Source organism: Pygoscelis adeliae, unplaced genomic scaffold (genome assembly GCF_000699105.1).
Source record: "Pygoscelis adeliae isolate BGI_AS28 unplaced genomic scaffold, ASM69910v1 Scaffold91, whole genome shotgun sequence".
Classification (NCBI taxonomy): domain Eukaryota; kingdom Metazoa; phylum Chordata; class Aves; order Sphenisciformes; family Spheniscidae; genus Pygoscelis; species Pygoscelis adeliae.
In genome coordinates, this window is record NW_008824196.1 from 1543844 (window position 1) to 1560095 (window position 16252).

Consider the following 16252-nt stretch of genomic DNA (forward strand, 5'->3'; position numbering starts at 1 on the left):
CGGGGACTGGCTGGGCATCGGTCAGCAGGTGGTGAGCAATTGCACTGTGCATCACTTGCTTTGTGTATTATTATTATTATTATTATTATATTATCATTTTATTTCAATTATTAAACTGTTTTTATCTCAACCCACGAGTTTTTCTCACTTGTGCTCTTCCAATTCTCTCCCCCATCCCACCAGGGGCCGGGGGGGAGTGAGCGAGTGGCTGCGTTGTGCTCACTTGCCGACTGAGGTTAAACCACGACAAGAAAAGAAGACTTTTGAACAGAATCACAACAGTTCAAGAGCACCTTTGATTTAATGTCATGTCCAGGAATGCTAATACTTGATCATCAGACTAGTATCTATCTGTGCTGTTCTTATATGACAAACTTAAAACAAAACAAAAAGCCATGTTAAATGCTAGAGTCCGTGCAATAACCACGGACTCTAGCCACTTAGGTATTTAAACATTAATGTTTAAGTCTCCTTCTAAAAGCTCAAGTCCCATTCTTATTTCTGATAAACTGATAAAGAGCAAGCTCTTAAAAATATTCTGGTCTGACCTCAATTCTGAACTTCAGAGGCATAAAACGACAGATAAGTCTTTATACATGTATTAGCTCTCTCAGCAGGTTATCGGGAACCAAGATCAGAGATTACCAATACTTAAAAAGTCAAATTCTGCCTGCAGATGTGCATGTTGAGCTCCCACTGAAATCAGCAGGGTGAGTTCATACACGGAAAAATTTGGCTCTGAATGAAATCTGTTGATCTAATAATAGCATGTTCTGCCAAACAGGGTTGGGGATAGAAAAGATTTTGACTTTTTACCTGTCACCTTTTTTTCTTCTCTAGAGTTCAGGAATTTTTCTGCACTTACTGTCAGGGAAAAGTTAACAGTATTATTTAGCCCAAAGGTCCTTAACCAAAGAGAAAATAGTTAATCTGTTCTATTAATAATTGTGTTAATACAATTAACAGAAATCTGGTGTAAATCAGGTGAAATCTGGTGCAGATCTTTCCCAGGCGCTGGTTCTTTTGCAAAACGGTCTACAAGAGGCTGTTTCTCACACTAGTTGTTGTGATTCCCAAAATAGTTAATTAAAGAATACTCATTTTTTTGTTTGTTCTTTGTTAGCAGAGCAACATTAATGTTTCTGTATCTTAATTATGCTACTGTTTCCCAATAAGTAGTATGGTCAAGGGCAGTCTTACTTTTAAAAAACTACTCTAAGATTTCACTTCTCTGCCTGCTCATAATTTTCTTATTATCCTTATGTAAAAAAGATTTTGTACTCTCCCTTAAAATAGGTAGCTTGACATAGACAAAAAAGCTATGTAATCTAGACTCCATAAAACATTCACTATAATTAAAGTGGTAGCATCTAAATGTGAGATCAGAAATGTATAGCTTATTGCAAAAGGAGTCAGCAGAAGGAATGATGATTTGCTTCAGGTATTTAAAATGGGCTTAGATATGGGCTATTGCCATAGTTATTGCCATAACAAACTCTCCAATCTTATGTGACTGATTATATAGCAACAACATAAGGCAGATGAGACTTTTAGATTAAATTTGTATCATCAGTTGCAAATACATGACTATTACATATTCAATAACCACTTGTGAATATATTTCTTTTCATGTGAGAAAATAAATTGATTCATAAGCTGTTAAAATGAGATTAGGAGACCACAGGACACAACTGAGTAACTTTCATCTCCTACAAGCTAAGAAGCATAGCAGAACTAACTTCAGCTGGTACAACTACATGCTCGAGCACTCCATGGTTTTTAACTCAATTTCATATTTAAAACAAACCTTAGAAAATTAAACTTGCCTCCAATAGTGATAACCAAAAAACCCTACTAAATTCTCTGTTGTATAAAACTACACTTAAAAAAAGGTAAAAACAATATACCAGGCTGTACAAACAATTAGGTAATGTCGTTAGCTGAAGTGTCTTTGATGTTTTACAACATCCTGAAAGTTGACCCGTTAACAAATTCAACAAACTTCAACTATTGCTTTCATCATAGCAAACTCCACAAAATTTTAGATTCACAGAAATATTATATATAATAAGGACATCTGTAGGATGTCAAAGCATTCCAGTGAATTTAAATAAGATTTTGGTTTATTTTAAAATAAAGTTTATTATGTTCTGATATACTCTACTAATGTTTTAGTTTATATTAGCAGTAAAACAGTTGCTGAAGAGTTTTTGCCATTTTGTAAATTCCATTTTTATTGACTGTATTTATATTTAAAACCTTAAAGTCCTCTACAATGCCATTAGATGATCTCATCCTTTTATGGTATCTTAGAACAATCTCTAGTCTACCAATACTTCACACGTACAAAAGCTGTTTATAGAGATTGTCTCTAATTTTCTCAGGGATGATTTTTTGGGTTTTGGAAAGCTGGCAAATGAATTAGGAGGAAAATGGCTATTCTGTATGAATTAGTTTTTAAAAATCACAGAGTCCAGCACAGAAATTATTAAGAGACTTACTAAAGAAAATAGGACAATTTAATTCAGATTGATTATAGACTTTGGTGGTGACAGCTGGCTTCAAATTAAACTGAAAAACTGTATATGCATTTCAAAGTAGTCTAAGGAGACATCATAAATAATTATTGCATGATTCTACCCCAGAATGACATATGTATGAAATGGTAAACTTGAGAAGCATTTGTAACAGTAATTACTTCAGTTGTAGTCTGAAGAAAACATTAATACTTCCATCTCCTATACTGTAGGCAAATAGTTTCCTATTCAGCTGTCAACCAATGGATACTGTCATCTTTTAACTGTACAAACAATTTAAAAATACTTAATCAAATCTTAGTTCATACTCTAAAATTCTGTATACAGAATGCTTTAGTATTTTTGATATTTTTAAATCTAAGAATAATAGGGAGTATAACTATAGAGGGGATTAATGCTTGTAAATTTTCAAAATACATCCTAGTCCATGAGTACTGAAACTGCTGAAATATGTTAGGGCCACTTACTTCTGTAGGCTTGCCTCCTGCAAACTCTGCTAAATAGAAATTTTCTCCTCAAATTTCTATAACAGCAGTGAAACCAATCAGTGTTGCACATGAAAAAAAAAAAAGTGATTATACATGGTAGAGATTTGAAGTGAAAAAGGGGTTGGGTTTGGAATAATGCAGGAAGATATCTAGGCAATGTGAAAAAATTACAAAAGTTGAACAAAAGTAAGTTTGTTCAGATACCAGGCAAGTTAATTTACTTCCAAATGGCAGTAATTTGCTGTTGATATAAATTCAGACCTCCATGTGAAAAATAAATATTGTCTTTCATTGTTTTTTTGTTTGTTTGTTTGTTTGTTTTCTTAAGGGACATAGAGTCTATCAGTAAAGAAGGGGAATTAAAAAGTTCTCAAAAGTCGCTGTACGTGTAATGTAATTTTACTTTACAGACTGGAGTGCATGAGTTCTGCTAGCTTAACTTAATGCATAGCTTAATTTTATGTTAGCAAAAAAAATAACCGTAGCATAGGCACCACATTACAATCTGACCACAATCTACTTTAACATGGATCTAGTACTGCTATTGATATGTAACTAGCTGAAAATTCTGGTTATTCAATACATCTTCCAGGTAATTATTTCTTGCACAGTTTCTACAGATCTATTTAAAGCTGATCTCTTCATGCCCAGTATACATCTCCATTGCTAGGAGGGGATGAATGTGGACTCTTGTCTTGGTTTTAGGTGTCATTCAGTAACTTTCCTGTATGTGACCCCTACTAATTCCGTGCAAAAATAATTCTTTCTTCAGGAAGGATAGAAAATTGTCAATTACCTAAGCATTTCAAATAATTTTGGAAGAATTTTTTTTCTATGAATGAGAACACAAATTAGAAATTCAACAACTCTCTTTGCTCTCAGAATCTCCATTGTTGGCAGCTGTCAGCACAGTTCCCTCATAATAGCACTGTAAGAGTCCACTTTTTTGAAATACCTCTTTTCAGCACAGCAGTAGCTGAACAGTACCAAAATTAAGTACAGAAGAATATATAAGGCTTTTTTTTTTTTTTTCTTTAAATGAACTGCCTATGCTCATTCATTGTCCAGTAATTGAGGTTGGTGATTTAGTATTAGAGTGTTTGTAATAATATGGTATTTTAACCTTGCCAAATCTAGTTCTTTTCTTTCTATGGCCACATATGAACACAACTGAAATTTAGCTAATTATCTTAAGGGGTTGTCTTACTTTTTGTCTCATTTAAAGATGACATGACTAGGGACAAAAGGATTGAGTGCACATAGAAAGTAATTTTTGAGTATATAATGAGCAGATCAGTTCATTTCTGATCTATGCATAATTGCAAACTCTGTTCAGTTTACAAATTAGAAATAAGTTTCAGGTTGACACTTTTCAGTGAACATTTGTCAGTGACATACAATTGGTTACCACTGTCAATTATGCTGAAGAAAGTCTGAAATAAACAGCATTTAATTCAGGCCTGACATCTCAGCAAAAAAGGGTTACTTATGCAGTACTCGTTAATTTCTCATTGCCTTTTGTTTCACAATTTTGTAGAAAATAATTAGTAGAAATGGTATTAAAATTGTAAATAGCCTGTGACAAAAGAATTTAAAAGGACACTTACAGGCATTGTGAATACACTTGTTACATTAAATACATTAAAATCTATAATCTATATGCAAAGTTCATAGTCTTCCCATGTAACTGCTTTATGTATAACTGTAAAAGTGAATCTGCAAGAACAACAACCAGTTCTTAAGAAGCAAAATTAAGACTTCCGTGAAAACTGCTCACAGGCAAATACAAGACTTATGCCACTAAATTCTATTCTGCTTTTTACAGTTAACAATCATACTGAGTCAAGGTGCCCTCTTCATGACAATGAAGGAGAACAAATCATTCTATAACTGAATGGAATTGACTGAAAGTAGGACTACAAAATTCAGCTTTTATTTGGCAGGTGTTCTTGAGACGCGCTTCTATTTTGATCTAGAGAAACCACAGACAGTACTGCCTGTTCTTGATTTTTTAAAAAATTTATTTTACAGTGGTTAAAAAAAAAAAATCAGAAGGGAGTTATATCCCCCATGGAGTCTAGAGGCTCTGCCGTTCACTTATAGTGTTGTGTATGACAGAAAACTGAAGCAGTGATATACCACTAGTGATATGGTAGAATATCACTGGCATAAGAAAGTGCTTCGCATTGTGTTCTCATAAGTACGTTGGCTTATGTATATAATATAAGTAGCTGAACTACCTTTAGTAACAGATAAACCACACCGTTAAAATTGCCTTCTCAGTCACAAAATTCTGTGCACAACATCCTGAAATAGTGGCTTGTAGTTTAAAGAAGAATTTTTCAGAGTGTAAAAGTATCAAAATCTAAAACTTCCTAAGGGTACTTATTCCTATTAGTATTTCTCAGCAGATGTCTACAGACAGACAACAAAACAGTGAGAAGGAATCAGCATGACATGTAATGATTGTTGCACGCTAGCAGCATAACCATTATCAAGGTTTTGGCTGGTATGGAGCAAAGGAGAGTCTTTTGGGAAGAAAGAGAGGCAAGGTGGTTCTGCTGCCAATTCCTGGAATGGGCCTTTGAATAAGATGCCGAATGGATCAGGCAGGTATGATTGCATATCAATTGCATACCAGGAAAAGCTTAATATAAAAACTGAGTGGTGGTCCCAGGTGACCCTAAGTGTTCTGATGAAAAGGAGAAAATTTTGTTAGTGATTGCAAGAAGAAAGCACCTGTTGAATTTCTTTCAGAGAGAAGTAGAAAACCCAGGTCATGTCTAAAATATGATCTGAGCTACAATCAAAATGATCAACCAATGGATATTAGGGGACATTTAATAGATTCGTTTGGGCTTGAACTGAATTTAAGACAGTTAAGTGATGGTCTGGATTTTAAAGGACAGAAAGGTATGTTTGGAAGAGAGAGAGAAAAAGAATGTGTGTTATTAAGAAAGTAACATTTCAGTCTGCAGATAAGATCACTCACGAGAGAAGAAAAAAGGGAGAATAACAGAGGACAGCAGAGAAGTCTGAAGAATATTTTGATTATAGGTCATCTGTAGTCTAGGTTGCGTTCTTTGGGGTAGGTGTGTGAAACTATTTCCTGTTCTCAGAATCAGAGATGAATACCAATTGGTACATTAATACAGATTAATCTGTATTACAGATCAAGGATCTGTATTGATAATCCGTTAAAACTGATCAAGGATCAATTATTTTTTGTGAGTTCAACGTTACACCACAACCTTAAGAGCTCCAGCAACTATCACTAAAGAGAACAGTGACAAATGGCACCGGATAAACTCATTCCCTAGGAAGTTATTCATCAGCTTAGGTTTGGGAAGGCTACTGTGATCCCGATTAGGAGAAGGATTTGCAAGAAATGCAATCACATGTGACCAACATTGCGAAGATCTGCTCGGAAGGTGCTTGGGGTGCTTAGATGTATAGAGAGTAATAGGTACTCTCCCTCACACTGTAGTATCATCAGTCATTGCGATACACATCATAAAAACCAGAGCAAGGATGATATGTATAATATATCAATTTGATAATGTTTGGCTGATAATTTATAAAGAAAAAACTTTATTGTTTACTAATAAGTTTTAACTGGAGGCTATATAACTTGTGTCTTCTTCAGCAAATTTACCTTTTAATTGAAAAATTTGCAAAGCAAAAGTATTTAACCTTTAAGTGAATCAATTACTAAGAGGAGCAAGAAGAAAACAGTAGTAACCAGACGTGTTATAGGCCAAATAACAGACACCAAAGGCATCTAAAACCTGCAGAGCTGAGTCAAATGTCTGAGTGATTCTCCCAGTCTTGAATATTATAAGGCAAGTTTTAAAATTGCAGTGTAGGAATTTCACAAGAGCTTTTAACTCATTTTCCATTCTTATATGTGTACAGCACTTTGGGGGATTACTGCAGTTTTGGAGCCAAGGACTGGGCCTGGAGACCCCCAAAGGTAACTAGGATGTAGGAGGAACCAGTTCAGTGCTGAGCAGGTTGGAGCTTTCTTCCCCCTCCCTCCACTTGTCCCTCTACCAGAAATCTCTCTTGCCCCTTCAGTCTTCCCATCATTGGACTTTCACTTTAGACTAGGAATGATGTTCATTTCTGTAGCACATGCGAAGTAGACACTGCTGCTCACCTGGCTAGCACTTTGAGTCAATTCCACATACTCTTTTTCATAAATGTTCCCATATTAGCTTTCGTAATCTTATTAAGACTTTCAGGCATTAGACTAGCAATTCTTGTAGTAACTAATTTCCTCTCAAAGCAACAATGTTGTTTACAAGTAACCAGGAATATAATACTGTTATTGAAAGTTTATTTTACGTAGTTGTTAAAGTCTTATGAAGAAAATAAATATGCATTACATTTTGTAGAAAGGCCTAGATTTGCTTTAATTTCTTGTACAAAAGTAGCCCAAATATAATCTTTCTCTTCCATCTTTGATAGTTGTGGAAATGAAACACAAAAAAATAGCTTCCCAATTGTTTGGGTTTCATTTAAACAAAATGGTGGTGGGGGAGAAAAACTAACTAAATTTGATCATTATTACTGAGATAGCAATAATGGTTACATCTAAACTTGTCAAGAGAGGGAGTAAATCAGAAATGAACTTACTAGCCAACAAATATGTTCAACACAAAAATGGGCTTAGATCATGTCTTATTGCTCCTGTCACAGATAATATATTTACATTAAGCCCTCTTTTTTAGGTTTTGAAAAATTAAAACCAGCAATTAAGGCTAGGGTTGTGGGTATATTTTAAATATTTGTACACTTTAGGTAGATATGCTTAGGATATAAAGGATCAAGATCAAAGTTTCTATAGTCTAGCCAGTTCACATGAAGCAAATGCAAACTTGAAAACGTTTTAAGGATTTCCATGCTCTATTTTAGGGCTACATAAATTACTGTTCTTGATTCACAACTTTTCTAAAATAGATTTCACTCTGAGAAAAAATATGAATGTCATAAATATGAATAACTGAGGTAAAACTTGCAAAACCTAAAACCATACAGCTTTATGTAGGCTTTCAAATTGCAGACACAATTGTAGCTTTCTTGGTAGTTATTAATTTCACAAACATGCTTACATTGCCTGGTTAGTAGATATTAGATAGACATTTGTCTTCAGTATCTATGTTGGAATTACATTTCATTAGAGCACATACATACATTTTAGACAGCACATTTTGGGACAATTATTGTACTACTCACACAGTTAATATTACTCAGCTTTTGGCCTATTGTGTTCTTACATTACCTTAGAAGGTGCTGAAAGCACAATATGCTGTGTGTGTGCATCTAGCAGACTATAATTGCCATATATGAAATGAAAAATTATAGCTTATAACTTATATGAATATATTCTGTATGTTTTTTTCATTTACCATTTAGCTGATAATCTTACGGTATGGTCTTATGATAGCCTATATTCATAAATATTCTAAGTAAATACGGTACAAATGAGATAAAAATCAGGGAGTAGGTGGTAGCACCTAATTTTAAATCTTAAAACAGAAGTCTTGGTTTCTGTCTGGCCCTAATATTAAGATTTCAGAAGGAATAAACAGGCAACTACTGATTGATAGTACCTCTGGATTTTCATAAGCGTTAAGATTTCTATTTTGTCATGGCTGTTATTAGAATTTCATTATGCCTTCTAGGATCAATGTTTTGTTGTTTGTTTTTTTTTTAAACTGTAACAGGATTCAGCACTATAATTATGGAGTCAACAGTTACGGTCAAAACTTTAGAATTAAGCGACTTGCTTTATTTTCCAGTAATATCAGGGATTCAGTGTTTCTGTTCAGAATATCTTATTCAAAATCACAAAAAAATCCATGGCTATAATAGAAGGCACTTTCTGAGAATTTATAAATAGATCTCTTCTGTTCATTTATGAATTTAAATGAAGATAAACAAATTTTGCAGCTAACTGTTCATCAGCTACCAAGTACTTCATTTGTCTTGTGTAATATTTGTACAGGACACTCATTAAACTTTCTGTATGATTAAAACTCATGGATTTTTTTTTCTTTTTTATAAACTACATTTGATTTTTAAAGGCATTTTTTCTTGCCAGTAGTCATTCTATTTCCTCTTTCTTAGATCCTAATGTTCTACTAGAGAAAATAACAGTCAGCTCAGGTCTCTTTCAAAATGACTGATGATTCCCATTTATGTGAATAGAACAGAGGCACTTTGTTCTTATCAAAATGGCAACTGCCTCTATTGTGCTCTAGCTTAAGGAATCCTGTAGTATTATAAAATCTGGCCATGGCAGTCATGCTGAAACAGGACAAGTCCTTACAAGTTTCTCAATAAGCAATGATTTTATGAAACAACCCTTGAAAGCAGATAAGCATTGTCATAGAAAATAATGACAGTTTTTCCAGGGTTGGGTTTTTTTTTTAAACTATCTTATGTTATGAGGCCTAGTTATCAAATTAGACAGATAACAACTAACGCCATCATGACAAAACTACAACAAAACCATAATTATTTAAATTCTACTCTACAAGTATAGACACAATTATGTACTCATCATACTTACAAAAGTATAATAAAGAACAGAATTAATTTTCTATACTTTTATCATATATTCTCCTATCTATTCTATTTTTCTTTTTTTACTCTCAACCCTGCATCTCCTGAGTTAACAGTGAATGTGCTGAGGGTATTTACACTTTCCTGTAGTGCTTTTTAATGATGTTAGCAATATATATTCTCAATGTTGATTTGAGTCCATTTTAATTGCAGAAATTATAAAACTCTTTATACGTGCTTTCTTTTTTTTTTAAATATAAATCACTATGATACAAAGCTATCAATCTCATTTTAAAAGATAATTCCTGATTTGGGGATTCATACAATGAACAAGCCAATTATTTTATGGTCAGAAATACTGATACACTGACACATACCTTGACTTTTTCTAAGTGATCCTGCAGAGAGTCAATTAGCAGATCCCCCACTGGCTGCCAGGATGCCTTGAACACTTCAGCCTGGCGTAGTTTCAGGTCCAGTTCATCCATTGCCTCTTGAAGGCCCTGCAGTCTTTCAAGAGCATCATCTATCTTCTTTTGCCAATCGGCAGACTGTAGATTCAGCTTGTCCCACTCAGTTCTGACCTCATCTGCTTGCCTTTGGAGAAGTTTAGTGACGTTGTGGGCCCTTTCCTCAGGTGACAGTTCTAAATGTGAAAGTCAAGAGGCTTTTAAGACATATTCTGTCTTAGAAGAAAAATAATTGCCATCTGGGTAAGTTCAAAGCTCAGTAAGAAACTATTCATAACCAAAGACACCTGTGAAATTTATTTTATTAATGTATTCTCATTTGAAAATCTCTTAACAAATTTAAATCTTGCTACCATACAGATCATCAAAATATGCACTTAAGTACATAAAGGCATTTTTAAACATGCAAGGTGTAGCTAAAAGTTTACCAACTGTGTCCTGATTCAGCAAAATAGTTCTGCACATACATAAATATTAATCACTGTGAAACTTTTGCTGCAATTGAGTGGATTTGGCAGCTTCTGTAGTACTGAGACTACAAGTTGAATTTTACATTAAATTGCAGCTTTCAGACCTCAAATGGGCCTGTAGTTATAGATAGGTCCTGAAGGTTTAAAGCCAGTTTCAAAATCTGCTTATAAATATGCATGTGTATTTAGTGCCACAGTGTTCAGAAGGATCACTAAGGGTTTCTTTCATCTATATTTTTAGCTTAGTTTCTGAATACTGACATTCAGCTTGGAGTGTAAAAGGAATGCTTTCACAGTGGCTGGCAGAATTTATTTAATCATTGCTGATCATCACTGATCTTTCCAGCAATCTGTTATTACCCTGCTCTTCCTTCAATTACCTCTTGGTTCTGCGTAGAGCTTCTCCAGTCCCTCCACAGGCTGCTCTGCTAAGAAGATTCGCACAGTCTCGAGCGCACTCCTGATAACAGGTTCTTTTGTTTTCAGCTCCCTCTTGAAAGTCTGAGAGATGAAACAAAATCATTGTAAGTGGCTATATAGTGAAATATTGAGTGTTAGCCCTTGTTTTCATCAATTTAAGAACAAAATTTGCAACAACAGCTTCCATGTGTGTATTACAAGTAGCTACAAAAAAAATGTAAAAGAGAGAATCAGCTTTTGCTTAATCTGAAATTCCATTGTATTCAAAGGAGCGAATGTACTGCCAGCATGCTCCAAAGTACCCAAGGTTGCTGATCAAATTTTCACTGTGAGAGGGATTCCTTTTGTTGATTAACATCAAGGTCAACTCCAAAACCAAGTTGCAAGGGGCAAGGCTTCGGCTGGCTCTGTATTGGACCGCATCAGCATAGCTAATGGTGCTTGAAAGCAAGATTTACCAGAATGTGAAGGAAAATCCAATATGTCTCACAGCTACCACTTTGCTACTGCTGCTGGCAACTGTTATATCATAAGGAAAAAAAAAAGGACCTATGGATATTGACATGTTAACCCATAACAATTAGTAACAAAAAAAATTCCAATATATTAAATCGTAACACTCTCTTCTAGTAGCGGTGTAGATGCTCCTCTTTGAAAATTACATGAACTGAGATTTCTGAAATGTAGAATCAAGGCCAAGGTGAAAATTCAGAAATATAATCTAGCCTAGATGTAGGCATGCACGAGTAAAAATTAAAGGGTGGAAAGTAGTCCTTATGAAGTAGTTAATTCCTAGTTGCTTTATTCAGTATTTATTATCAATTTCCATATCTTTACGTTTAACATTGCTCGGTGGTATGTTCTGAGCCTTTTCAGATCAACTGTATTTCTCCCTTTCACCTCTTCCTTTCCTGTCATGCTTTTTTGGCACCTGTATCCTTTCTTGCCTTTTCTTCCTCTTTCCTATTTGCATTTTTCTTCCTCCAGCAACAGCTCCTTTCTCTTCTATTCCCTGCTTTTAAAATGACCACAAGATTCTCAGGGTTGGTATCTGAAGTTTTGGTAAGCTACTGAAAGTATACATGTCTCAGTTTTTTGTGTGGTTTTTTTGGTTTGTTTTTTTTTTTTTTGTTAAAGAGAGTTTAAGCGTCCATTAATCTGAATCCATTGTTCACCACACAAAAATGCAGATGAAACATGGGTTACACGTTGCACTGGGTCTTTTGCATATTGTACTGAATTTATCTAAATGGTCCTTACTACTGCTTTATTTCAACATTTTCTTCTCTATTTATGAAACAATACCGAATGCATAGTTTTCAAGTAGCATAGAGCTAAAGTATGCAGATAATTATAGTGCAGTGTAACACAAAACACAATACTGCAAAAAGCAGAGCCATATGCCATGAGTGGAAAACAGGTATTTTACTCCAGGGATTAGAAAATTCTTTTTACAGCACAGGCATTATATAGGCTTCTAACATAATAAATTCACCAATTCAGTTAAATTAACTATTAAGCAAAATTTGGGTTTCTATGCAAACTAATGAATGATTATGAATTCAATATTAAAAAGTTCATTACACTTTGAATTATATTTGATATGAAATGCTCTGTACGGGAAATACCTAACAGAACTAATAATGAGAATTACACCTGCATTTTATAATATGAGCACTCACAGGTGAAAAATTCTTAATACATTTCAGGAAAGTAAACTTAAGGAAATGACTACATTATTTTACTATAAATATTTAAATAAACTTTTTATTAAGTGGTCAAGAACTGACCATAAGGTTTGTAATTGTGAATCAGGAAAACCTTTTAGCAAAGCGTGCTTTCTTGAAGGAAACAACAAAGTAAAAAATGTTAATTTTGTGTCATGGACATCAGTGGGACTGGGAACCTTTCACAGAGTGTATCTGCTGTCATAAGGGAATGCATTGTTGGGTTAATATCTGTGATAAATGGATTAAACAATCATGTCGTCCCTTAAGAACCATCACTGATTTTCACAAATAAAGAAGAGTACTATATATTAACAAGTAAACTACCACTGGACATTGCTCTGCATAAAAACTGAGTGAGGTTACTCCAGGGTTAAAACTCTTTAACTTAGATATTTTTAGGTTTAGAAATTTTTATAATTCATACTTGACTCTTTCATGAAGTGCAATGGAAAAAAGAAATATAATAAGCCTTTTTCATGCTTCCAAACGAGGAAAATCTGTTCCTTTAATTAGCCTTTGTGCTCACCTCATATTACATCATTCTGTCCCACTAGAGTGTGGCAGGTCTGCAGCTCAAGTAAGCCAGCAGGTAGCATAACTTAAAACGTTCCCCCATGGACTGTGTGCTTTGCTCTCATCTGATAGTGTTAAAAGTGACATCAACAGGCATACTGGTTTTTAAACATTACAATTGTATAACAGCTTAAAGATATAATATACTTTCTAAACGTCTCTGAAGACAAATTATTTCACAGAAATGTCTATGCCCAAAACCAATCAAGCAGGAGGCACATGCACAAAGATCTGTTCTGCCCAGACACACCAAGAGCAGGAAGGAGTCACAGATATTCCAGGGGAACACAGAACTACACCAACTTATAGGATATTTAAAAGCCAGAAATGCCTTTGAGCTATGTATTTGGGAATGAGCAGTACTGCTGTATGGAGTGCTGCTGCTGTACTCAGGTCAACCCTAGCTATGTACATGTACAAACAATGAGAAGCACACAAAATACCCTCTTTTAGCTTGTACTGCTTTTGCATAACCATACCAACCAAATGCACCTAGTGGCATTATATTTCCAAAAGAGGGTTAAAGCCACATTCCTCCAATATCTCTTGTGCAACAGAACAAGGATAACATAATCAGATATGCATACAGCATCCCATAAAGTGTGTGAGCAGGAATCATTGTATCTATCTTCTAAAAACAACAGAAAAATGCAAATGGGAACTTTCTGACTTTGTATATTTTGTATTTAGTCACAAACAGGAAGACTCTCTTTCTCTTTTATTAAAGGAAAACAGTGAGCCAATGTGTGAAATGTTTTCTCTTCCAACTTTTTCATTCTGGATGTTGGAGCTGATGGACGCGATTATAGTCTGTAAATCCTGAGTTTTAGACTAGTACAAAGTATGGTGTTAAGATCTATTTACAATTCTCATTGCCTTCCCTAGTTTTGATCTGCAGACTTCTACCGAGTGAGTTAAAATATATTTCAGTATAAGAAATTTAAAAAGGAGAGAATGAAAAAAACATGAGACTTAAGCAGTAGCACAGAACAGCTTTAAAAATAATGAATGTTCATTTCATACTATCCCATTCTAAAAAATGTTCTTACTATGTGAAGATAAAGTCAGCTTTTCTGATTAAAATTTTGTTGTGAAATATGTACACATTAACAATAAAAATAATAAGTAGCAATAAATGACATTTTCTCTTCTTTTGGTAAAAAAAAAGAAGAATTTATCTACCTTGAGCCCTGACAAATACATCTTTATAATAAGCAGACCACAATTGAAAGCAGAATTAGCCTAAATGAATGTGTAATTTACAGTTAATGATTTCAGGCTAATTTCATTGAATTCCTTAACTTCTTCCACACTTCGTGGTGACTGTAGAGGAAATCGAAAGTGCATAATGTATGACCTGACAAAAAAACAAGTAAACTACTTTATTTAAGCATCTCTATTTGTCATCAACACTACAGCAGTAATGGCATTCTGTCCACCATTTTAATAATGCATATATTGATCAGCTTATCTCAGACCTCCACTACCTCCTCATGGGTGTCCTTAAATCTCTTTAGATGGAGAAACACAGATTGTTTAAATTGAAAGATGAAAATATAATGAGAGTTGCATTAGTAAAACTAACATTAATCTCTGTTATTAGAAAAGCAGATATTTTTGCTTTTATTGAATTTTAAAGAGTAAGAACAGAATTAAATTAATTCAAGACATATCCCAACCAGAATGCTTTTTAAAAATGGGTTTTGACCTCAATTTTAAAAAGTTGATATCAATTGTGCCACCAGAAAAGGTTAGTGTGTTGAAGCAGGAATTGTACTCCTTCTTAGGCACTGCTGCTATAGATTTCATGTGAAAGGGTTTCCAGGGAATTGTTAAAAATTAACTTCTATATTCATAAATACTATTTATGCTGTTAATACAATCACTACACAGAAGATGTAGCAACTCTTAAAAGAATGAAAGAAAAAGCAGGCTATCTGCATGATGCCTAAATTACTTACCTGAGATTAACAGTAACATGTACACAGTACATGTAATGTACACAGTTATTGATATGATTTCAATAAAACATTATTATGACACTTAGTAAAGCAAAGAAAACTGTAAGATAATTAAATAATGTTTTGATGAACAGCAGTATTTTTTTATCATTGACTAAACCCCCTCCCCCCCACCTCCCCCACATTCTAAGACTTTGGCATAGAAACAATTTCTTCAGATGCCAAAAATTGACAAAATGACCCACTATATATGTAAGTTCAAACAAACAGCGGTTATGTGGGTGTATTTGGGATAAATTCCAAATTGCCTTGTCTGAAAAGCACCTCACATTTATAACACAACAATGATTTTGACTGCATGGATATCTCTTTTTTCAGTTGAGTTCAAGCTCTCTTCTGGCATGGATTCAAGCATTTGAAATTTTCATCTGAATCTTACTCTTAAAATTTTTAAAGCCAATCTTGGCAACTAGGAGCATTCTAATGATAAGAACCAACTTCTTTTCATCTCTGCTATGAATGTTTGAGGTATTCCAGATGGTCTTCTAAGTGAGAGAGAGGTTAAATGTGTTTGTTTTTCTTTAAATTATATCCTTAAGGGAAAAAAAAATAAAATCAGCTTGTAACACTGCTTTAGAAAAAAGACTCAGGCATAAAATCGTGTTTGTATACATCATGCCATTTCTCAATGGCAATCTGTTAAACTGCTCATAAATAATGTTCCCCTGCTGAGGCTTTTTCTCTTCTCCAATGAAGAACTTACCTGGGTTCACTCCTGACTTCACCTGGCAAAAACAATTCTTCACAGAAGGAAAGACACTGTACTGATATAGGAAGACCAAAGCTGGAAGTTTTGGTCATTTAAAAGTTTGGTCAGATCAGGTAGAGACTTAGCTTGTTTACTGAAGACTGATTTCCAGAACTGACATTCAGGAGAACAAAATGAACAATCAGCAGATTCTTTTTCTCAAGACCAAAATTCAACTACTCTTTACTTTACACATCCAACACTCTGAGAGCTAAGTTTTGTTCT

General features: G+C 34.3%; 1 protein-coding gene across 1 annotated transcript in view; it reads right to left on the reverse strand.

The window, feature by feature from the left end:
• DMD (dystrophin) overlaps positions 1-16252 on the reverse strand; it is a 1204567-nt gene that overhangs the window by 189178 nt on the left and 999137 nt on the right. Inside the window, 2 exon segments of the mRNA XM_009334780.1 lie at positions 9973-10241; positions 10916-11036. Of these exon segments, the coding sequence (XP_009333055.1) occupies positions 9973-10241; positions 10916-11036 (390 nt within the window).